Source organism: Miniopterus schreibersii (assembly GCF_964146895.1).
Source record: "Miniopterus schreibersii genome assembly, chromosome: 3".
Classification (NCBI taxonomy): domain Eukaryota; kingdom Metazoa; phylum Chordata; class Mammalia; order Chiroptera; family Miniopteridae; genus Miniopterus; species Miniopterus schreibersii.
Window position 1 is genome coordinate 99,937,748 of NC_138103.1, and position 24,427 is coordinate 99,962,174.

The following is a 24,427-nucleotide window of genomic DNA, read 5'->3' on the forward strand; positions in this document are numbered from 1 at the left end:
TTCCCGTGGGCGTGGGACTGCTCTTTCCCGTGGACAGCCGTGACTGAGTCAAGTGACTTCCTGAAGGGTACCGTGACCCGAATCCACGGGCCGCCGAGATGTCTCTTTGCCGCCAAGGACTCCCAGTACCCGGGAGACACCTGGGGGGACACTTGGCTCTAGGAAGTGCTGGCCCCAGGGAAGCGGCTCTCAGAGGAGCACTTCTTTCCTCTGCCTGCCTGGTTTCTGGAAGCGAGTGTCAGATGGAAAGCAAGGGCAGCAGGGGGGTTATGTTCATACAGTTGGAAAGCGACTATAGAAAATTCCATAGAAAACTGGAATCTCCGATCTCGAGCAAACTCAGGCCTCTCACGGAACCTTAGGTGTGGCTCAGCATCTCGGCTGTAGAACTTTCCATTGCTCGTCACAATCTTGGTTCTGAGCCAAAGGTTAAAAACTCAACTGAGAGGTAAAATTAGGCTTCTTTTATCCACACAGCATAGAAGTTAATTAAAACATCACCAAACACATTAGCCACAGCACGGAGTGTTTTGAGTCACAGTGACAAGTTCTCCCTCTGAATGCAGTGACGATGTGGCATTACCCTGTGGCAGCCGGTATGTGTCTTACTGGCTAGGCTTTCTCCAGCTGGGTAGCTGGCTCCTGCTACCCAGTCAGGACCTACAGCTCTACAGCTCTTGCTCTGCAGTCCCGCTGCTGCCCGAAGGCACGGACTCATTTACACACACAGACCGAGTGCTCTCAACGTGCCGCGCACTGGGCTTGGTTACAGAATAACTTCATGGACCTCAAGTTCTAAGGGAGGCTAGAGACCGCAGAGAAATGGGAAAACTCAAGTACGTGCTGTAAAGGAAATGACCAGGCGTTGTAATAGAGAGGGACCGGGGAAGGCCACCTTCAGGTTGGGTAGTCAGGGAGGCCCCTCTAAAGAAGGGATGTTTGGGCTGACATCTGAAGGGGGCAAGGAACCCACCCAGCAGGCAAGGACCTGGAGGGAGCACTGTGCCCATTCAAATCCCTGACGTTACCACTCCTAATCCGTGCTGCTTGCTTTGCTCTCTACTTTTCTCCTTGTTTTCTCTGTTGCTTCTTCCCTTTTATGTGAAGAAGCTGGGTGTTTTGTTTTGCTTTGTTTTTTTCTAGAAATCAGAAGTTAAATAGAACATTTCTGGTTACATTTGGTATAATCTTCAAGTCTTTTTAGATGTTTGGTTTTCTTCTTTCCCAATAGACAAGGTGTAATAAATAGCACTTTTGGTGAGCTCATTTCTCATTTAGTTTCACACACTTTGTAGCATAGTCTTTTTAGATGTTCAAAAGAAATGAACATATCTGGTGAACAACCTTAAGATTTAATCACATGTAATAATTTCATTTTTCACCTTTTAGAGTTTGATAGAAGACAATCAATATCCTGAATAATTTCAGAGGTTTTTTTCAATGTCACTGATACTTTCTTTTCATTAACTTCTGGCCAGGTTCCTGAATAGTTTGGTTTGCAATCAGAAGACCGTTCATTCTGCTTATTAGAAATCTGGTTTAGGATACCACTGCTCACCAGACAGGTCAGGTAAAATTACATCATTGCTGAAGTACTTGGTTCTTAGCCTGAAGCAATATTATCTACTTTTCTTTTTTAAGACCTAATTCTCTTCTCATCATACTACTGAAAAATACTTGGAGTAGAGAGACTGAATAGCAAATGACCAAATGCACAAAATACTGCATATATTTTTTTTAAATCCTTGATGAACAGTGAATGTTTCACAAGTTAAAACTCTGTAAGTTCATAAATTTTTTTCTCAAAAATCTGAAATAAGAAACAGTTCAAAATCTTGAAATAGTTCTTTATTAATAAAAGTGTTTTACAAATATATATTTTTAAATTTACAGGTTAGGTAAAATACATCTGAAGTTCAATATCACTTCTCATAGTTATTGTACAGAAGTCATATATACAATTCTTTGGCTTTCTAGTAATTTTAATACCAGTCATTTGAAACAACAACCTTAAGATTTAATAACATGTAATAATTTCATTTTTCACCTTTTAGAGTTTGATAGAAGACAGTCAATATCCTGAATAATTTCAGAGGTTTTTTTCAATGCCACTGATACTCTCTTTTCATTAACTTCTTCTGGCAAGGTTCCTGAATAGTTTGGTTTGCAATCAGAAGACTGTTCATTCTGCTTATTAGAAATCTGGTTTAGGACACCACTGCTCTCCAGTAACACTAAGGTGCTCAGTCAAGGAGCTTGTGCCTTTATACAAGTATCTTTAATCTCAGAAACCCTCACCTCCATATTAAAATGACTTCTCCATTGGGAGGAAGATGTCTTGGGTTCAAAATAGAGTTGGCACTTCAGAACTTAACAAGTCTATCCCTTATAGATGAAGAAACTAGAGTATAAGAGGGGGAAAGGAAAGAGTATATAAGTATGAATTTGTGTTTGGATAGAGGTTTGGTGATAGGGAGGAAATAAAAATCTCAGTAAACCTTTAGCTAGACTTAAAAAGGAAAAGAGAGGATTCAAATAAAATTAGAAATGAAAAGGGGGAAATTACAACTGATAACCACACAATACAAAGGATCATAAGAGACTACTATGAACAATTATACACCAACAAATTGGACAATCTAGAAGAAATGGGTAAATTCCTAAAAACATAAATTTACCAAGACTGAATCATGAACAGAAAGTCTGAACAGATGCAATACTAGTAAGGAGAAGGAGACTGAGTCAGTAATCAAAACCTCCCAACAAATAAGAGCCCAGGACCAGTTTCACTAGTGAATTCTACCAAACACTTAAGGAAGAATTATTACCAATCCTTCTCAAACTCTTTCAAAAAAATACAAGAGGGAACACTTTCAAACTCACTGTATAAGGCCAGCATTACCCTGACAACCACGACCACACAAAGACACTACAAGAAAAGAAAATTGTAAGTCAATATCACTGATGAACATGGAAAAATCTTCAATATCCCGTACTTTCTACAGACAAGATACTTCTCAAATATCTTATTCATTGAAGATCCACAATATATGTGTGGATTAATATAAACTACAGAGTCATTATTAAGCCTAGAATGGAAAGGTAGTAATTATGCAGAACAATACATTATGTTTAAAGGATACAATTAAACTTCTGTATCTTTTCAAGTTCAGCAGCCACACACCTGTGGGGAAAAGAAAAGTAAGTTCATGCTAGTTGTCTGATTCTTTTTTATCTACAATATTTCAAATAAGCATATTCGATCTTTTTCACAAAGGTTAGAATTTTAGACAGAAAAACCTAAAAGTTAAGAATTCTCTTTATATTGGCTTTATTATCAACAAATCAGCTCAACTCAATATTTGAGTGCTTTTAAAATGAGGAACCCAAGTGAATAAAGTACCATGTCAAGGACTTTTTAATCAAGTATTGACATTTGAAGGCAATGGCCTTCCTGCTCCAACTTCTTAGTACTAACCTGGCATACCCTCTATTTTCTTCCATAAAGTATACTCAAATTTTAAAAACCGACTAAAGTCCCACCAATTTTGTAAAATAAGTGGTCTTTCCTTCCTTGAATTCCTATAGGTTATTTTAATTAACCACCTACTTATTTGTAATGTCATCTCTGGAATGGCTTTATTTTCTGACCTTTATGCCTACATTGTCTCTTTTAGGAGCATGGGCCTTTTCTTATTCTTCTGTATTTTGCACTTATAATAAGGTTTCGTTTCTATGGAACTCTTAGACCGCCATGCTTTTATGCAGTTGAACTAGGTCACAAAACAACATTTTCTATTACGTTCCTTCTGGAATAGACTACCTACTCATTTCGTTGTTTTTTTAAACAGTATGCTGAACATTCTCTTCTTGACTTGAAGGGTTAACATGAACATTAGCTCTTACCATCTTCCACAGAAACACTGTGGGGCAGCTGGTGTGGGGCAGAGGCTGCACACAACTCCAGCAGCGCCTCTTACTTGTGTGTTCTTCCTCTTTCCTCATCAACCACAATAAAACACGAGCAGTGCATACAGCTAGTAAACTGTAACTCAACTAGCTCTCTGCAAAACTAATGAGGACATTAATGTCTAAGCATCTCTATTCAAATCGCTAGAAAAGTCATCTTCACAGTCCATAATAGGATATGTGACTTGTCGACTTTACTGGCTTGACCACAATGGACCACGTGCACCTCCATGTCAGCTTATGCTCTTTCCCTGTACCCAGCCTGTGGGTGGGGAATGAAGAGATCTTTCATCATTTAGGCATCCGGGATGCAGACTTGGATATGACTTACTTCAAAGCCTGCCGATTCTTCATCCTTGTAAAACTTTTTGTTTTGTTTTTTAAACATAAGACACATTTTTCTGGCCAGAAGCAACAAAACAAACTACCTTTAATGGTGTTGCTCAGATGATGAACCAACTTCTTATAAAATACCTTCTCTCCTGTTTTTTGACTAGCATCCCTATTAAAAAGTTGAACCAGTAAGCTAATAATAGAAGGTGAGTTGGGGAAAAAATACTGAAATATAATTTAGATAGCTATTTATTATTCTCTTTCTTCCCTTTTGACAGGAAAACACTTTACAGTTGGAGATGTCTCAGGTTTTGCAAAGGAAATGGGGTTAATGCAAGCGACTGTATCTCCTCCCTCCTTCTCGATTCCTTTGTCTCTCTGTGGCCCTTTGTTGCTTCTACCCCTAGCAGCTGTCACCAATCTGCACTTCTCTCTTCCCTCACTTTTTTGTATGTCTTGACAGTTATGCTCTTCTAAGCCTTCATATAAAAAGGCTGGCACTTTACAAACTGCCAGCTGAGCAATGATGAAGTGACCAATTTTATAGCTATGTACAATTTTTCTTTCTTCCTAACTATGTTTTTTGCTAGCTACTTAGACAACTTTTCTATCCCCAAACAGTCTGTAGTCTATCCCCAAACAGGTGAAGAATGAGGGATATGCAAAGCTGAATCCTTAAGATACCTGAGAAAGTCAAATAATATCTACTGATGTGATTTGTGCCTCTTTCTGTAAGTAACTTCAGAAAAGGTGGTAAGAATCTCACTTAATGTTTATATTTTTTTCACTGTGCTATGCTAAACCACCTTAAAGCTTACTTTAAAGTTTCCTAAATTTTCCTGGTATGCTTCTTTTCCAATATATTCAGACTATACGCTCAGTGATACTAACTTTCTTAATGACCTTTCTTGTCATTTTTTCCATTTAGGAACTTGTAATTCCATCAAGTATGAATTCCTTTAGTGATTACAAGATCCATTCAAAACTCACACTATATATACCTAACAGACAGCATTTGCTCCATAAAAACGATCTTCTCACTATCTCCATTTTTACCTCTGTCCTTGCTTCCTCCCTAAAATGTCTTAATTTCCCTAAATATTTCTTTGAGCCCAGTGCTAGTCCCCTGTACACTGAAAGGCACATAGAAGGGACTAAAATAAATGCTTTATTTGTTGATTTGCCAATTAATGTGGGGGAGGTCATTAATATGATGAAAATTATTTTAAAAAGTCTACTTTTTCTGAAAGCTTATTATGTAGTCAACATTTTATTTCCCTTAATATTACTAAAAAAAAATTTTAAACTGCCTTTAAATTTTTCGACAAAGTTTTCAGGATAAACTTTTAACATTGAAAGAATCAGTCATTTTGACATGATGTTTTCTGACCTTCAGATGAAATGTAATATGATGAACTATAATAAATTAGATACCTGATTAAAGAAAAATATTTTTAATATTAAGCTATCAAAAATGTAGAGTTAAATATATTTAATTAAGAAAAGATTTTCTTGGGAAAAAAGTCTTCAAGTTTACCATTTACTATTTTAATTTTGAGTATTAGTTCGCTCTTCTACACAAATTAAATTTAAAAGAAATATGAATACCAATTTTCTTCAAGAACAGAAGATGACAGATGTGTGGGCATCTCTCTCTGACTAGCCTGGGTCAGTCTTCTGCACCATGATATTACTGTTGACACATATCTAGATTGAATACATTAAAAGAAATATTTGAAAAATGAACATGTATAATATTTATAAAAATATTAAAAAAATGATTGAAAAATTAAAACAATTTGGGGAAAAGGGTAAAGAGAAAATTCTAAAGTGAGGCATTTACTGGGCAATTCTTTGAATCTTCTTCATTTGAAATAGAAAAAGCAAGTTTTTTTTACTTATCAAGGAGAAAATGATTTACTCACATTCATGATTAATAAAGATGAGGTTAAGAAAACAAAGGAGATACTTGGATTGCATTCAAAGTTGAAATTCAGATATCTAAATTCTCCTTTTAGTTTTTCAAAGAAAAATGAATTTCATCAAAGTCTATCATGTAAATGTGTTTACACGTAAGACTAAGTAGTTACTTTTTAAAAATTAAACTAGAAAACACCCATTAATGTGTATATATGTGTAAACACATACACACACACATATGTATAATTATATGTAACTCACTGTGCAAATCGAGTATCAAGTTTACTAAAATGATTGTTCTGAAGTGACTAGCGGGAACAAAATTGAGGCAAAATTGCCTTTTTGAGGCAAAATTGCCTCTTTGAGGCAAATTATTCAAACTAGCAGTGAGTTGGAGCATTTAGACCAAAATGCAATAAATCTCAACAGAAAAATAAATTCAAGTGATAAAAAAGAGCAATTCTTTTGTGAACATTCTCTAAAAATCACTAAAATGTCAGGAACATCACATGTACAATGATTTTTACAAATTACATAAACCAAAAGAGAGCACATTCATAAAAAGCTGATCTCAAAAATCTCCATTTTAAGAATAGTCATCAGTTAGTTTATTTTTTCTACTTTATAGAAATATACAGAAGTGTAGTTATTTGTGGTTGCAAACCTTATTTCAAATTGATTAGGGGATTGATTAATTGGTTAACACAATTGACAGCAACCTCCCCAGCAAGCCAGTTAGATCTAACACGTTCATTTTGAAAAATCGCTTGAATACAAATGGAAATGATTAAAGCTGACCTGATCTTTTTAGTTATGCTAGATGCCAATATTACTGTAAACTCTGAAACCTGTTGAAATTACTTCATATCTACATGTAAAAACTAAAACAAAATATAACATGTAAATACGGTTTATATGTTTTCACTCTGTCAAAAGTTTTTTACTAACATGAAAAAACTTTTAAAAATTGTTTTTCAGTACCTTTCATATGGTCCGGAGTGTTCAATCTGAATTAATTGATCATGTCCATCGGGAAAAGTTATCTTACACCAACCTAAGCTGAGACCTTGATTTACCTTAAGAAGCACAGAGGAAAGGTAAGTTTTACCATTATGAAAGTAAAAACCCCCACAAAAACCCACAAGAAAACCTTCTAAGTTAACAATTTAAAAAAATATAAATTGGAGTGAGGAACCCATTTGGATATTTATAACATCATTCACGGCCATACAAAATTATCAACTTAAGCCCAGCCAGGCATGCCTCAGCGGTTGAGCGTCCACCTGGGATCCAGGCGATTGGGGTTCGATTCCCGGTCAGGGATCGATCAATGACTCTCTCATCATTGATGTTTCTATCTCTCTCTCCCTCTCCTTTCCTCTTTCTGAAATCAATAAAGATATATTTAAAAAAAAAACAAAACAAAATTATCAACTTAAAAATTAGCTATGAAAAAAGCTCCTACATGGACAATGGTGGGGAGGGGGGTGGGACAGGGTGGAATGGGTCATTGGGGAGAAAAAGGGACATCTGTAATATTTTAAACAAAAATAAACAGAAAAAAAGGAAAAAAAAAAAGAAAAAAGCTCCTAGATTTATTGAATTTCGAGTCCTGCCTGTGGTTGCCTTGGCAACGCCAGAACAAATGATTTCAAGGGCTGTATACAACCCATGGGCTGGACATTCCCTACCTCTGATAAAAATCATTAAAAGTTTATGGTGAGTAATTTAAAAGTTATATTCTACATAAGATATAATATTATTTAACCACTATTCTTATATAATTACCAAAGAACAAAAATACTAGTGTCTCTCTCTGTAATGAGTTACTTTATAAAAATGACTATTTGCCACACCTGTCTGATTTTGTTAGGAAATCCAATAAGATCAGTAAAGCCTCTTGACAGATTTTATACTTCAATAAACAAATTGACCCAGCTGGAGTGGCTTAGTTGGTTGAGCGTCATCCTGTGCACTGAAAGGTTGGGGGTTTGATCCTCGGTTAGGGCACATACTGAACGCAACCAATCAGTGTTTCTCTCTCTTTCTCACCCTTTCCTCTCTCTCCTTCTCTCTCAGCATGTTCTCAGTGAGGATTAAGAAAAAAATTGAGAAAGAACAAAAAAAAATCAAGTACTCATAGTAAAGTAGTACAGATTAAAAAAACCCACAGAATAGATTTCAGTCTGAAGTATACTCACCTGTCTCTTTTCAGTAAAAGAACCAAAATTCCAATTTAGGGTTAGAGTAACGCCATCTATAAAGATAACATGTACTTTGTCATCAGAATATGCAAGAAATCTTCCCACGCTGGGTATGAACGATTCTCTCAAAAGCAAAGGCAGCATATTATCTTTAATCCCAGGAACCTGAAACCAAATAAGTAAAAATAGCAGGAAGCGGAGTTAGCAACTGATAAAACTTAAATGATGAATGAACTCTGAGGCAACTTTCAGATTCTTATGCAGAAGCTGAATATTGTAGAATCATTATGTTTGCTTAACTTTCCCACAAGTGGATGCCCAAAACAGTCTATTGCAAGCAGACTAAGTCACCGTTCTGCTCTGAACATAGACAAAAGCTAGGAACTACAGCAACATATAAGTTTATAACTAAATTAGTAAAGATACAGAAATCAAAGTCTGAGAATGATTTCCTACAAGTCAGCATTAAAGAATGTACTTTTATAATATGGAAAGAGAGTAGAAGACTGTAATACCAATGTTTACAATAACTATGTTTTTACATTATAAATCCAACTAATTCCCATGGCCTTCCCACTCCATTTACAAGAAGTAACAAAAACAAACTATATGCAATGAAAATAAAACCTAAAAGTCTCATTTCGCAGTGTTTATTAAGTAGATATTTTTCTGAATAAACCAATATTAATATTACAAAGAATTTCTCACATGACTTAAATGAAAGTAATTTGAACTTAGGAGTTTATATATAAACAATAAAAATTAAAAATATCTTGCTCTTGAAAGAATTTTAGGATACCATTTTCCAGCAGCATATACGATAGTTATGGCTTAAAGAAAGCCTCATCTTGGCACAATGCTGAAGAATCCTGTGAACATGAAAAACACGACTTAAATGTATGCAAATAATGGCATTTCCCAATTTTAGCAAACCATTTTCACTGCCATACGACGTCTCAGCCAAGTAGTTCATTTCCATTGAAATATGTCCAGACCTATTTCCCTCCAGAAATCCTTAAGCCCTTTTAAGGGAACTACTACTCTTTCCCTTTGGCTAATCTTACCTACTTAAGGTCATGCCTCTAATTTTTAGCAATGAAATGACTCCAAATAGAATTTTCAGGTGCTCCTTTTTAAGAGGTGATAGATTCACAGTGCCTAAAAGGGTTAGCATAGTCTAAGAGTGGTCGGATGTCAATCAACTCTCCCTAGGAAATCAAATTACAGACCTGTTTCTTCAAATCTACTTTGGAACTTGCTCAGACATAGTTTATACAAATAAATCATCTAACCCAACAGTCCACTTTCATTCTTCTGAGTGCTACAGATTAATTAGAATTTAAAAACAAAACACATGAACCAAACTACACTGCATCTTCTGTACACATTCAGAAATCTTTATTACTCTGAGGATAATAAAGTATAAAACTTTAAATGTATATCAGATCCTCAACTCGAGTCTATTACTCCTCAACAATGACGTGAATATACCCAGAGAAGTTGCCTGTTTCCTGCCAGCACTTGTTTGCCACACGTAAATGTTTCTCTGTATTTCACTCAACAGTTCAAAGACAAAGTGCTCTTTTAATAATATAGTGATTACCTTATTTTACAAATGATGAGACCAGAAAAGTTGACAGATTTTACCAAATACACATTTCCACTGAACGACCAATTCTTAATCTTACCCTAACCACCAGAGAAGGTATCAAGGTTCTCAGACACAACACTTGATTCAGCCGAATGTGCAGAACTTACCTGGTGGCCTGTTTAATTAGAAAACTCACAGAGAACGGACTTCCTGGTGTATCTGGAGGAAGGTTATTTACGGAATACATTTTCTCTTCCCTCTGAAAATTATTTTAAAATGAAAAATCTCATTAATAATAAACATTGGCCATTATTATGTATTTTTTTGAAATATGTATTTACATAGTGACATAGGAAGCAGTTATTTTAACTTAAAGGCCATAAAAGGTATATTTTTAAAGGTATTTTATGATGTTTTTCCATTTTTCCTTTCTATTCAGAAGTTATATTCTCATAGCCTATAACCTACTGTCCAATTTAAATCTTGACTATACCTAACATGGTTACAAACGAATTTTCCTAAATATTAGCAGGAAACATCACATAAGCTTTTCCTTTAGACCAAAAAACACAAAAACCTAAACATCAAAAAATTATTTTAATTGAATGACTATCATGTTGTTATATTTTATTCATGGAATAACTATTGCTACAGTTTGTGGAAGATATTGTTTACTGTCTTGGGTTCTTGAATTTAAAAAAATTGTTATTTGTTCTGAATTTTCTTTCTCAGACTCTTTAATGCTAGTGTTTCCCAGGACTCTGTCTCCAGTCTTCTCCTATGACTTCGTGATTTCTTCTTGGGTTATTTCCATAGGGTTCAAAGCTATGTTCATAATAATTATAATAGCAATGGCTAACATTTATTGAGCAGGTATGTGCTAGGTACCTATTTTTAGATGAGGAAATGGAGGCTTTGGGGCTAAGAAGTAGCAGAGCTCTGTTTTGAACCACAAGAGAGTATAGCCCATACTTTACCATCAAAAGTTAGTATATAGTAGGCACTCAAAAAATAATCTGTGCCTTCATCCTGGACTGTAGACTTGAATATCTAAATTGTTACTGGGCTTCTCCCCTGACTATCTCAACTTCACATAAGTTGAGATCTGAACTTCAGTAAGTCAAAAATGGAAGTATCTTCATTTCAAATTCACATTTCCCCCTTCTCTGCTTTGTATTCGCCTCTGGTATGGGATCATCACGTGCTATTCCCTCTTCTCAGTTCCTTCCTCCAGCACCGCCCTGTGTCTGACTAACTCCTACTTTTCTTCGAGTCTTAGGAAAGGAGGTCCCAGAGACAGGGTGAAATCCCTTCGTTACATCCACAAGCACAGTACCCTCTGCTCCTGCTTCTTGGTTTTCATTGAGTTTTGTTGTTAATTCTCACCCAAGGGTATTTTTTCCATTTTTCAGAGAAGGGGGAAGAGTGAGAGAGAAAGAGAGAGAGAGAAATACTGATGTGAGAGAGGAACATCAATTGGTTACCTACTTCACACGCCCCGACCAGGGGCGGGAGCAAACCCAAACCCAGGTACATGCTCTTGACTGGGAACTGAACCCGGGACCCTTCGGTGTGCAGGCCTACGCTCTAACCACTGAGCAACACCCACCAGGTCTTCATTTAGTTTTTTAATTCATGTCTGTCTTCCCCGCTAGCATGGAGCTTCCTGAAGGTAGGGGTTGCATTTGTTTTGCTCACCTCTGTATTCCCAGCATTTATTAGTACAGCGCTTAGCACAGGGCAGGCACTCAAATTATGTCTTCCTCTATTGGCCATTGAGTTCCCTAAGCATTCTTGTCTTTTCTACTACCCTACCTATTGCATCAGTTCTAAAATTCTTATTTTCTACAATTTAACCTCTCTGAAATCTGGAATCATAATTAAGAGTGTCTTACGATCATTATCATGCAGATGGGGTTGAGATATAATAGAATTTAAATCACCTATGGACACATCCTGACAAGACCAACAAGCAGCCATCGACAAAACAATTTAGATTCGATAAAATGTTGGTTTAATTCAGTGCCTGGTACCACCTCTCAATGATTTACTCAATAATCTGGCATCATTTTCAACTCCTTATCCCCAATATCTCATCAGTTCTGTCTCCTTAATATTTTAATTTTTTCGTCCACTCCTACCTTTCCATTCTCATTATCACTACTATAAATGTCTTCTGATTCTACAGCTTGAAGTTCCACCTCTTCCCCACCCCTGTTCATCTTCTTCTGAAATTATCTAACAAAAATCTGATGTCAGTCCCCTACTTAAATCCTTTAGTGGCCCCCCAGATGCAGTCGGGTATCTCATACCCCATTCATGAGCTAGCCCAACTTAGTAGACCGTCTAGCCTCTTCTTTGGACACCCCACAACATTCTATCCCTGTTTTAGCTACTGAACAACATTATTTTCATTTCTTTCAACACTCCACACTCGCCCTAGGCCCTAGCCTCCAGTTAGGTGACATTTATCTACTGTTGTTTACACTAGCAATAATAGTGTACACAACAGCAGATATGTTGAACAAGCAGGGGCTTATTTCTAGTATGGGTTAGTTAGTAAACAAACATCAGTCAATAAGAAAATGTCATATAGTAACAAGTGCTATGAAGAAAAAAAAGATGAGGATACCGTGACAGGGAGCGAAATGGGTAGCTTTTTTTTAAAAAAAATATGATTTTATTGATTTTTAGAGAGAGAGGAAGGGAGAGGGATAGAAAGAGAGAAACATGGATGAGAGAGAAACATCATCTATCAGCTGCCTCCTGTAGGCCCCCTACTGGGGATCAAGCCTGAAACCCAGGTGTGTGCCCCGACTGGGAATGGAACCAGTGACCTCTTAATTCCTGGGTCATTGCTCAACTGCTGAGCCACACCGGCTAGACACATGGCAGCTTCTTTAATCTAGATATTCAGGAAAAGCCTCCTTGAGGTGACATTTAAATAGAAATTTTAACAATAAGAAGCCTGCCATGCAAAGAGTTGAGCAAGTAAAGGGTTCCCTCAGCTCTATGCTCCTCCGACCTCCCTCCCTCTTTTGCATAGCTCTCCCTTTAGAATTACAGGTCCTGGCTTAGCGGTGTCTTCCTCCAGAGGGCTTTTCCGGAGTTGCCAAAATGGATCAGGTGACCCCTCTTATGTGGTCCCAAAACAACAAGTTCTTACCTCTACAGAAGCACTTACATTGTACCTGTCAATCTTTCCTATTTAAATTCTTTTTTTTTAAAAAATATATCTTTATTGATTTCAGAGAGAGGCGGGGAGAGGCAGAGAGAGATAGAAATGTCAATGATGAGAGAGTCATGGATCAGCTGCCTCCTGCATGTCCCTGACTGGGGATCGAGCCCATAACCCAGGCATGTGCTCTTTTTAATCTTTCACTCAGGTAGACAGAGGATAGTGAAGGTATGGCACACAGTTTGGGGCCTAAAGGATTCCATCACAAAGGCACAACTTGTTTGAAAGTTTTGTGTTTTATCCCAAAAGCTCATGCTTCTACTCCATGATATGTTTGCTTCCATAAAAGCTATCATCCTCTCCCCTAAAACCTTTGAGTAAAACTGAGGCTCCAGGAAGATATACTGTATTCACCTCGCAGTTTTGCGTACTCCTGACACACAGCAGTCAGCAGGGTAGACATGCATTCCCACTTGACACCCTGCTTACTCAGCGGTCTCATGCACCACACACACCCACACACACACCCACACACACACCCCCTCACTGGTCACACTTCCATTTCATTTGCTTGTCTGCTATCTAACTACTGGACTGTGAACTCGTGAGGGCAGGAACTCATCTTCACTCAGTGCTTAATAGAGCACCTGCCTAGCAGTGTTCAATTAACATTAGTTAAATAAATGAATGCTTTCCTATAAATAGATCCCAGAAGGGAATCTGTTCCATTATATACTAAAATATTTATGAATGAAATATTTAGGATTTACTTAAAGATAAATAGGGAATGAAGAGGGCAATGGGAAGTACAGATGAAACAAGTTGGGTGAGGGTCTATTACACTTGTCTGTTTACTTTTGTGTGTGTTTGAAATTTTCCAGTTAAAAAAGATCTGCTCTATTTTAAACTCTTTCCTCTAGCCTCTCTGGTAGTCTTATAACTTACAAACTCTACTCTGTAATAGAGAAAGAAAACCCTTTTACTGTATTTCATCCTGCAAAGCCATGTGATACTATGGTGATCCCTATAAAAGGTGATGTCAAATGTCAGACTGGGAATGAGAAAATTAAGAGTTATTAACAAAATATCTACATTATTACATTTTGATCTGATATGTTAAATATATCATGTTATTTTTCGCTGTTTTCAACACCAGAAAACAATCTTGTTCAACTTTCTAGTTGTATATAAAGATTTAGGAATTAAGGGGTATTTAAAATGTGCAAACAGTACATGCTGGGGAAAAAGAATATGCTTTTTAATTCAAAGAAGTATATTGGTTCAAAGTAATGCTACTGGTTTTTGTGTTTCCTGTTGATAAACTCTATGACAAAAGTGTAACTTTTGATTGCTTCAGGTTGCTTAGGCGAGTGGAAGACAGCACAGGATGAGAATACAGCAGCAGTAAGGAGGCTGATGGTCATCGTGCCAGTTCTGGCAGCAAGGGCAAACTGACAGCTCAGACTAAGCGGCAGCAAGCAACATTATATAAAGATCACATTTCCCGTATACATTCACAATTATTTGGAAACAGCTATATACCACAAATCTTCAGATGAGACCTCATTGTCACTTACCTCTCCTGATCCTTCTTGAATGGAATAGTATGTAAAATAGTTCCCAAAATAAGCTCCTTCTGATTTGAAAACAGATCCATCTCCGGGATAAATCTCTATTGAGTTCACATTTTTATGGGTAAGTCTAAGGAAAAGAAATAATCATTAAAATTTTTTTTTTCTAATTGAGATTAAAACACACATGAAGTCAATTATCAAAAAAAAAAAAAAAAAATAGGCAAAGATGTATGATTTTTTTAACTATCTAGCAAATGGATAATTTCATACTCTGTATCCCCAGCCAGCTAAATTATTTTTTTTGGCAAAAATATGAATAGAACGCCCAGAATCGGTTGATGTCTCTACTTCGGCACTAAGCTCAGCTTCTGGAGGTGAGGCATCTTATCATCCTGGTATCCCCCTTGCTGATCACAGTGGCTGGTACACAATGGTCACCAAAGCAATGCTCATTAAATATAACAACTCTAGAACCCAAGAGTAAGACTATTCTTTAATAACGAAACTAGTAGAATCAATACCTGGTGGGTGAGATTAGCCATGTGTAGAAGGAGCCATCCCTAAGAGAAGGTGACTGGGTATTGGGTATATAAGGAATAAAGATTTAAGCCAAGTCAATTTTATCGAAACATATATGAAGAGGGTCCTCATGCAGGGAAAGGAGGCCCAAGAACAAACAATTCACAGTCTCTTCTAGCACTGTTTACAAGAGTGAACCTCCGGGTCTGGCCAACACCAGTGTTCCAGTCACTAGAGAGGTAGGGTGAACTCAATTGAAGAGTGCGGCACAGGGCAGCCACTCAGTGAATATTTGCTGAGTGAATGTATGGTGAAATCTCCCTCAGGCTCTCTAATTCTCTAATTCCACGCTCCCCAGGCGACCTTCTGATGTGACTGGCTTAGAGAGTAATCTCCCATGCTTGGAAGAGGTGTCCTAAACAGCTGACATGTATCTCATTCACTAGCAACACTAATCCCTCGCTGGCTTGGCGCTGTCACAAAAATCTTGCAAATATGGTTAATGTGAATTAGTAGCAAGACCCCTGTGTGTCCTAATATAATTAGTTGTTGAGACCTTACACCTCAGAACCGAACGCAGGAGCGCGGTGGCCCCTGCAGATCTATCCTGTGTAGCTTATCTGCAAGGCTGGTCCCGCCCCCAGGACATCATGAAGCAGCTCGGACTCCACCCCGGTGCCTTACCTGTATGTGACACCCTTGTACCACACCACCTTCACTAGTTCAGGGCAGGAATATTCTCCCTCAGATGGTCCCTGTGACAATGAATCGCAAAAATCCCACCTGTGAAGGATGAAATTCAAGGTCTGATCCCGGTGGCCCAGCACACTGCCCCGAGAGCCCAACAAAACAGCCCCACTGCAACACTGTGTAGTTCTCGCCCAATCATTACATCAAAAAAGGTAGGCGTTAATATGAAAGCATGTTAATTAAACTCTAAAACGAGTCTTATTTTCAATAATCTCATACTGAATCTCAGCACAGTTACCTAATTAACAATTTTACTAATCATAAAATTAGGATTCAGGATTCAAACAACAAATATTGAAGTATCTATGGTGGGCCAGGTGCTGTATACACACCGGGGATATAACACCCAAGAAAAGCAAACAAGGCTGCTGTGATGCTAGATAGTAAATACTGAGCAAAAGAAGGGGGAATTGCTGAATGGTACAGGGTTGTGAGAACCTGATCCTGTCTAGGGACCGCAGGATAACCGCCCCCCCGGGTAAGGCTTGCTCGCAGACCTGGACGTGAATGTGGGTTAGCAGGAGTGCTCCTGGCAGAAGAAAGAGCAGGCGCAGTGGCTAAAGACAGCCTGAGCGAGCTCTCCGGGCCCTGCAGGAGTGGAGTGGGGAGAGTGGAGGACTGCAGACATGGAAGGACCAGGAAATGGAAGGCCTGTTAAGCCATGTTCAAGGATAATGGATTTCAGTCTAAAGCCAGTGGCAAGTTATTGAGAAATTGTTGACTTAGAAGCATTAGTCTCTTTTGATGCACTTATAACACTGGATTCTCCTACCTTACCTAGATAATCATGACAAACCTGAAAACCATTCCCATATTTTATTTAAACAAATATGTACTCAGACCACCTGGGATCAAATCCTCATTCTGCAAGTACTTGCTGTGCGACTCTGCTCAGGTTATTGAACATTTCTGTGTCTCAAGTTCCTCCACAAAATGGGATAAGAGATAGTACTGATCTCCTAGGGCTACCATGGGGATGAAACAGGTAAAGCACAACCATGCCTGGCACATGGTGACTGCTTGGTGTTAGCTATTACCGTTATCACTGCACTACTTACACAAAGTGCCTATCACAAATCTATCACCATTAGGTTATTCATCTCTTAGTGGAGGTAAAAGGTTTTTACCTAGCCATCAGAGCCTCTCCATGTTTACCTCTCTTGACAATGGACATATTTACAATCAACCAAAGACAGGGATGGCCTCTGAGGCCGAGTAGGAAAGAAAGAACCCATGATCATCAACTTGTCAGATCTACACTCCAGCAACAAAGGTAACAGCTCCAGAGTGGCAGCAGATGCTCCCATAGCTCCCCTGCAGGTCCCTGGACCATCCCTTACCACACTTTAATAATTTTTTCAGCGACAGTGACCCTCACTAGACTCTAAGCTCCTAGAAAGCAGGAACTGTGTCTTGGTCATCTCTGTAGTCTCTGTGCTTAACAAAGTACAGTCGGCCTTCCATAAACATTCATTCCATGGACAGAGGTAAGAAACATAACGCATCTGCGAGGCAAATTATTTACTATCAGTTCTAAACAAAGTTTGGATTAACAAGGAACTTTCCTTATGAATGGTATCAGATGATTTAGAAAGACATTATCTGTATGAGGACTGGTTCTGACAGAAGCTTTATGACAAATGAGTCATCCTTCATTACCTGTGCAGGTGTGGGACAGGACAGCTGAGGAGCAAGGCCCTGGGAAGGACAGAAACCTCTTTCCCTGTTTCTTCTGAAACAGCAGAAGTTAACATTGTATTCTGGGTGATGTTTACATCAGTTCCAGACATACTGCTGATTTTATTATGAAAGCGAAGTGCTAAAGACAGAGGGTGTTTCCATTCCTCCGGACAGGAGGCCACGGACCAGCGCTGCTCTACCCACACGTGGACACAGCTGTGCTTCGTACCGGGCGAAGGCAGCACCTCCTGGCCCTCAGTTCCACTTGCACAGTGCTTCTCTGAGGGCGCTCTGGACTTCACGATCTGACAGCGAAGTTCATTTTCTTTATTTTTCAGTCTCTGTTCCTGTAAACTTCTGTATGTAAGGGTCTTGCCTGCTTTTTCAACTAGTTGCTCTTTTTTGGCTTGACTATTTTTTTCTGACAATACTATAGATGAGTCTGGCTTCTGGCTTACTTTACACAAAAAATGTACTGAAAATTCCTGCTGAGACTTGGGCAGGCAAAGGTATGCATGACCATCTAAAGACGCTATCTTCACGGTGCCACTCTGCATGACCATTATGCCGTCATCAGTCTCCAGGCTGGGCCACCTTACTTCTGAGACGTCTATGAGGATGCGCTGAGTTGAGGGGAGAAAAAAGATGGTCAGTATTTTCTGTTAACAGACCAATTTTCCCATACATTTATTCTTACATATTGTGTAAGGACGCCCTTAAAGTTTTGTGTTTTACTACCTAGAGAGAATGAAAAAGGAGAGCCAGGTGTCAGCTAATATATGGTTTTCCACAGAATATTTGATATTACGATTATCTCTTTAGAGAGGTAAAACAAACATACATACACTGACCAAAAAAAAAAATTTAAAAAAAGTCATCCTGATTATGTTTAGTGTTAGACATATTTTTAAAATGTACACTGAATCAGAGATAGATAGATTTTTGAGGGCCTCTTAAAAGCCTACTCTCAAAAGGACTATAAATGACTATAGCACTGTCATGTACTATGTTAAAAGCAACCACAGCCCTGGCCGGTTTTGCTCAGTGGTGAGAGCGTGGGCCCACGAACTGAAGGGTCCCAGGTTCGATTCCAGCCAAGGGCACATACCTCAGTTGCAGGCTTGATCCCCAGCCCTGGTCGGGGTTCGTGCGGGAGGCAACCAATCAGTGTGTCTCTGTCACATGGATGTTTCTTTCTCTCTCCCTTCCACTCTCTCTGAAAAGCAATGGAAAAAATATCCTCGTGTGAGGGTTAAAAAACAAAACAAAATAGAAAAAGCAACCATAACTTAAATGGTATGAACTAGCACAGAAGTCATTGACAGAGCAACTCATAGAATACAAGACAGACTCATCATATCTTTAAATGTCACATGTGATAGTGTAAGTTCTTCAAAACAAGGGGGGAAGGGAGAATTATTTGACAAATGGTACTGAATTATTGAAAAGCACCTGGGAAATGTTATCTCAAAAGGTTATGACCTAGACTAAAGTACCTGTCCTAGACAACACCTGGTACACCATAAGCTAAAATAAATTCCAGGTGACTTAAAGGGTAACATTTTAAAAACGCAGTTACTCAAAGGAAAATGGATGCTGACTAACAGAAAACATACTTATAACAGGTAACAGTGCCCAATGCATCCTTTCATGTACGATAAAAACAGCAGGTGTCACATAACAGTTTTTTAATCAGTTAATCTTGCCAATAGCTAAACATTTCAACTTCTATTTATATAAAACTTTAAGTTTACAAAAATCATGTCAAGAAAGCCTCTTACATCTACAGTGCTGTTAGTACACAAAAATCAAGGGCAGTATTCACTGATGGCAAAGTTGGTTTGTAAGGATTATCAGGTCAGAAGTTCCGCTCGCCCAGAATTAGACCACCTGATAATCCCACTGCAGGATCAGCAGCAAGAGACATGATTTCAATGAATAAAATTACTCAGAAGATACAGTGGGAAAACAGCCTTGTAGACCAAGCTACAGCTTACAGTTCTTCACGGCTTCTCTGTCATGAGACAATGTAATAGAAAACCACTCATAGGCAGGCAAACATTGTGACAGTAGCAGAAAGTGGTTGATAGACGGTCTTCAGAGTCAGACAGACTGGGTTCAAATCCTGACTTGGCCACTAAGAAAAGTTCTATGGACAAGTTAGGTAAACTCTCTGAGACCTAATCCTCTCATCTGTAAAAAGGAGCTGATATCCAGTCAATATACCTTTTCTGACTGGTTGGACACCCAGTTTGATCAGCAGGTACTCAAGGCATACTGGTGCTATTAACTATTTTTAATATCACTCCCAGTTCTTGGCACATAGTAAACCCCCAATAAATGACATTATTATTCCCAAAAGTTCAAAATAGAGTGTAAGCAAAAGAATAAAATTTGTACACCCATAAGTAATTACATATCTCTATTACACATTAACAGATAACTATACATAAGCTACTAAAAATGTCCACATAATTTCTTAATTTTCACACCTCCAAGAATCAAAAAGTCACCGATCTGAAAAGCTCTGCATGTAATCCTTGGCTACAAAGAGAAAGACAGGGTAATGAATTATGTAACTTCTGTGTCGCAATCAATATACAAAACACGAAAACCCCCTAGTCTGGTAAAATATAAGGGCTTATGCATTCATTCTACAGCGTGTCTATTCCCAAGCGTCATGAAGGAAAAGACTAAATATTCAACTAACCTATTTTTAATTACTTGTCCACAAATCTTACAAAAATAAGGTTTAAAAATTACCTTTTTTCTTTCAGAAGGTATAATGCTTTCAGACAAAAAAGGGCAAGTGGCAAAACAGTTTCGAAAATCAAGGGCTCGCTGTAGTTGCTCCTACAAAAAGATACAAATGTAATCTTAAAAAATGATCAGAAACCCATTTAATATGACAGTAATCCAGTGTCCTAGTTACTTTCCATATTCTGGCCACCTTGACAACATTTTGGTATTAAAAAGAGCAGTGTTTGTGTCATCTTTACTTACTCGGTAAGTGCTAATAACAAAGTGTGTCCTCTGGCGAATTCTTTCCGGTTGTTCCAAAGGATGCGCTGAAACAGGAGGGGCCTTTTCAAATAAAAATTCGGAGCCACAGGGAGAGAGCTGCAGCCTGGAACCGTCCACGTAGTGCACTTGCACCGAGTCGTCTTCGTAAAGCACCATGCGCACTTCAGGCGCCGTCATTATGACCGCGGATAAAACGCCCCGCCTAGGCAGACAGGGAAACAGGAAACGGCAGCACAAATACTTCTCCAAATAGTTCTCCCAAATAAGCTGATGCGTTTTCTAAGGACTTGCCAATGCCTTTACTTTTTCTGGAGGAAAGAGATTATCTTAGTGCTTATCATTTACCACACACAAAGGATTTGAAATGAACACCCCAAGGCTTCACTCTAGGGAACAAACATAAGCTAGAGGGAGAAGACGGCCCGCCGCGTTATAACTGCCTTTATAACTCCAGCAGCTTCTCCTAAACTCAATTTCAAAAAATTGTAGGCTCAGTATCTCATTTCCAATAACAAGCACACCCCGCCTCTGCAGGAGAAAAGAGCAAGTCATTTGTAAGACGCGCAGAAGGCAGGCCAAAAGCAACTCCTCGGCCTACAGGGAGGAATTCGCACCTGGAGCCCGGCCCCCAGCCCGGCACTAGGGGAAATGGTAGGTCACCGAGCGGGCCGCTCAGCCCAGGCCCGCGGGCCGCTCAGCCGCTCGCCGGTCCCCTCGCCCTCGCCCGGGCTCTCCACACAGCTGCGCCGGGAGCCGCTGCAGGGCCGGCTCCCTTCACCGCCGCCGCTTACCAGCTCCGGGCCCCGGGGCGCGCCTCCCCGCCACCGCTCCTCGGGGGATTTTTCTTAAATTGAACAAATTACCAACACGTGATGTTTCTCGAGGAAAGCAAGCAATCACAAGCGCAGGGCCACAAGGCCACGGGGAGAGTGTTTCGGCCGCGGCGTCCCTCAGGTCCGGCCGGCGGTGACCCCGGAGAGAAAACACGCGAACAGCAGGGACGCAAACAGCGACTCAAACCTTCCCGCCCCTCGGGCGCCACTTCCCTCTCCGGAAACGGGGAGGCCGGAAGTCCCGCCCCCGGACGCGCCCTGCGCTCGGGAACCACGCCCCTCACGTTTCCAGCGAAGGGCGGGGCCGGAAGTGGGGGAACACGGTGTGTAGCGGCGGGGTCCCGGTGCAGAATCCGGTCCGCCCCTCTTCGGCGTTTACTTCCGGTCCCCCGCGGAACCACTCGGGTCTGGCTGTGCGGAAGCTCGTGGGGACTAGCGTCCTGACGGCCCAGCCCCCTCGGTGCCGAGACGCTCGTCGGAGTCGCCTGCACGACGGGCCACCTCGGTGAAGGTGTTGAACTTGACCCAAGATAGAGCCCTTTTCTTCTCCTGGCCTGGGGTCAGGAAGCTTGTGTTCCAGCTGCGTATTTGCACCTTTTTCTCAAGTAGCAAAGAGACTTGATGGCTCTTTGCTCGCTGCCGTTCAACAGGCGTTTAGGGAGCCTCCGCCTGCTACGTGCAGGCCGGTGGGCGGACCGCCGGGGAGGAGACCCGGGAGGAGGGAGGCACCGGGAGGAACCCGGGGAGACTGCGAGACGGTCACGATCGAGTTGTCCTAAGCGTCCCTGAAACAGGACACAGGTCTGTGACCGCAGACGGCGGGTGAACCCACCCTGGGCTGAGGAACTGTCTCCACCGAAGGCAAAGTTAGGTACGAGGGTGTCAGCCAGGGAGGGCAAGTGTTTCACGCAGGGGTCAGGAAACCAGTTTGGTTTAAGAATGATCGCTGGGAAGAGAGGCTGTTAGGGCCTGAACGAGGCTGTGAAGTAGGTCGGGGCAGGACCATTGTGAGTTTACAAATTACAAACTTTATCTTAAAAGCAATGGTAAACTATTACAGAGCTTTGACCAAAGGTGGCAGCACCCAGGGATGGGGAGAAATCGAACTCCTTCAATTCATCTCCATTTTAAAGTCTGATGTGCAAATTGACCTCAGTATCATGTGAAGTGTAACAAGAGCATCCGTAGAAGAGCCTTTTTTCAGTGAGCTGTGACATCAGCTTGTACATCGGTTTGTATTCCACGTGCTTAGATCCTGCCCCTCACCAGTGTCTAAGAGCCTCCATACCTAAGTTCTGTTTACAACTGAGGGGTTTTGTGATGCTGTTTGTACTTGAGTATTCCTGGAACTGCTGGGTGGAGAACGGATTGTAGGCTGCCAGAGCGTATGTGGGAACCCAACACAAGGTTTTTGAAGGACGAGATGGCAGTTCAGACTGGCAGATGGAGAGCACAGCTCCAAGAATGTGTAGGTCAACTATATACTCTTGGCAATGACTGAATGTGGAAGTCTGAGGGGGAGGGTGGGAGTTAACAGTGGTGGGCTTCCTGGTTGGTGGAAGTGGGTAGGTGGCAGTGCCGTCAGGGAGGGGGGATGTAAGAAGAGCACTGGAAGCACAAAGACCAAGTTGATGACATGACTGCCAGGTTCAGACCAACATCTGCACTTTATTGCCAGAAGACTGTGGCATTCGCTGGCACCTTTGTGTCCTTGCTCACTGGAGAACTGCACTAGTAATCCTGACAGGACTTACCCCTATTTCTGTAACAGGCATGACAATCCTAAAGGGCGACGATTGTAGCCCAGGACCTGTTTTCCTCTATGTGCTGTTGCAGTGTTAAAGCGTGGCCACACATCCCTGATGGCCTCCTGTTTGATGTGGCCTTAGCACCTGAAAAGAGACTACAATGGCAGTAATGCTGTCGCAGCTTCTGGAATGCCCCCCTCCCCCGCCCCATCCAGCTGTCACGCTGAGAAGTGATGCCTTCAAGTCACCTCTAGTCGTCAGCCATATGGGCAAAGACTTCAGAGGATTCATCCCCAGCTGTTCAGACAGCCTCCAGCCCTGTTTTCCCAGCGGAGGCCTCAGACATTGTAGAATAGAGAAAAACCGCCCCTATTGTGCCCTGTCCAAATTCCTGAGCCACAGGACCCATGAGTGTAATAAAATGCGTATTGTATGAAGACACTAAGTTTGGGTGGTTTTTTAAGCAGCACGGGTAACTGGAACATACACGGACCCTGTCGGAGGCTGTTATGAGTCAAGCAGGCCTAGTAGGTGACAATGAGCTTGTGGACAAGACTGGATGTTATTCACAGAGCAAATGCTACAGGCTAGCATATACTTGGCCCCTAGTCTACTGTCCTGCCCCTGAGAGACACAGTGAGCACAATCTTTAGAGAACTGCAGATTAAGGTAACAGCCACCATGTTACAGGAGCCACCTTGAAAAAAAGTTCTGGCTAGTTTTACAATTTCCAAAACCCCAGCTGCATATACAGGGTGGGGCAAAAATAGGTTTATAGTTGTGAGTACTCGAGTTTATTCTCGTATTATTGTTTATTAATTACTGTATTATTTTCCATATGACAACTGTAAACTCTGCTCCACCCTGTATACTTCTCTTTTACAATGAAGCCTCTGAAAGTTTTAATGTTTCAGATGTTACTTTTTCCAACTAGACTTGTTATTGAACTAACTTCTTAGTCAACAGTGAATAGAGTATTGTCTAGCCTAGTATAATTTCTCTGATTTCAAACCATAGTTTTATGATGTCATAAAGTTCAACACAAATTCTGTAAAATACCAGGATACCACTCCAAAAACTTAAGAGAAAACAAAACTATTTCAA

The 24,427-nt window shown here is 40.2% G+C and overlaps 1 protein-coding gene and 1 long non-coding RNA gene across 5 annotated transcripts; one reads left to right on the forward strand and one right to left on the reverse strand.

The window, feature by feature from the left end:
• Positions 1–2,043: 2,043 nt before the first annotated feature.
• LOC308555444 (uncharacterized protein C5orf34 homolog) lies at positions 2,044–21,763 on the reverse strand (the record flags this gene model as incomplete). Of its 4 annotated transcripts, none has more annotated exons than XM_081133757.1 (13): positions 21,610–21,763; positions 20,722–20,944; positions 20,482–20,571; positions 17,698–18,341; positions 15,973–16,071; positions 14,773–14,896; positions 10,185–10,276; positions 9,226–9,295; positions 8,424–8,591; positions 7,204–7,298; positions 5,911–6,009; positions 3,144–3,184; positions 2,044–2,234 (listed from the first exon to the last, which is right to left on the reverse strand). In XM_081133757.1, exons 2-13 carry the CDS (start codon positions 20,917–20,919, stop codon positions 2,044–2,046), a joined length of 1,911 nt encoding a protein of 636 aa, XP_080989883.1. In that variant the 5' UTR covers positions 20,920–20,944; positions 21,610–21,763. The 4 variants fall into 4 exon arrangements, with proteins under 4 accessions (XP_080989883.1, XP_080989886.1, XP_080989884.1 ...); XM_081133760.1 differs by having other exon boundaries at positions 21,606–21,763; XM_081133758.1 differs by lacking the exon at positions 15,973–16,071 and having other exon boundaries at positions 21,606–21,763.
• On the forward strand, positions 2,228–15,240 carry LOC308555446. Its single transcript, XR_013998543.1, has 3 exons — positions 2,228–3,201; positions 7,201–7,319; positions 14,553–15,240. It is a non-coding gene; the product is annotated as an uncharacterized lncRNA (long non-coding RNA).
• Positions 21,764–24,427: the final 2,664 nt, after the last annotated feature.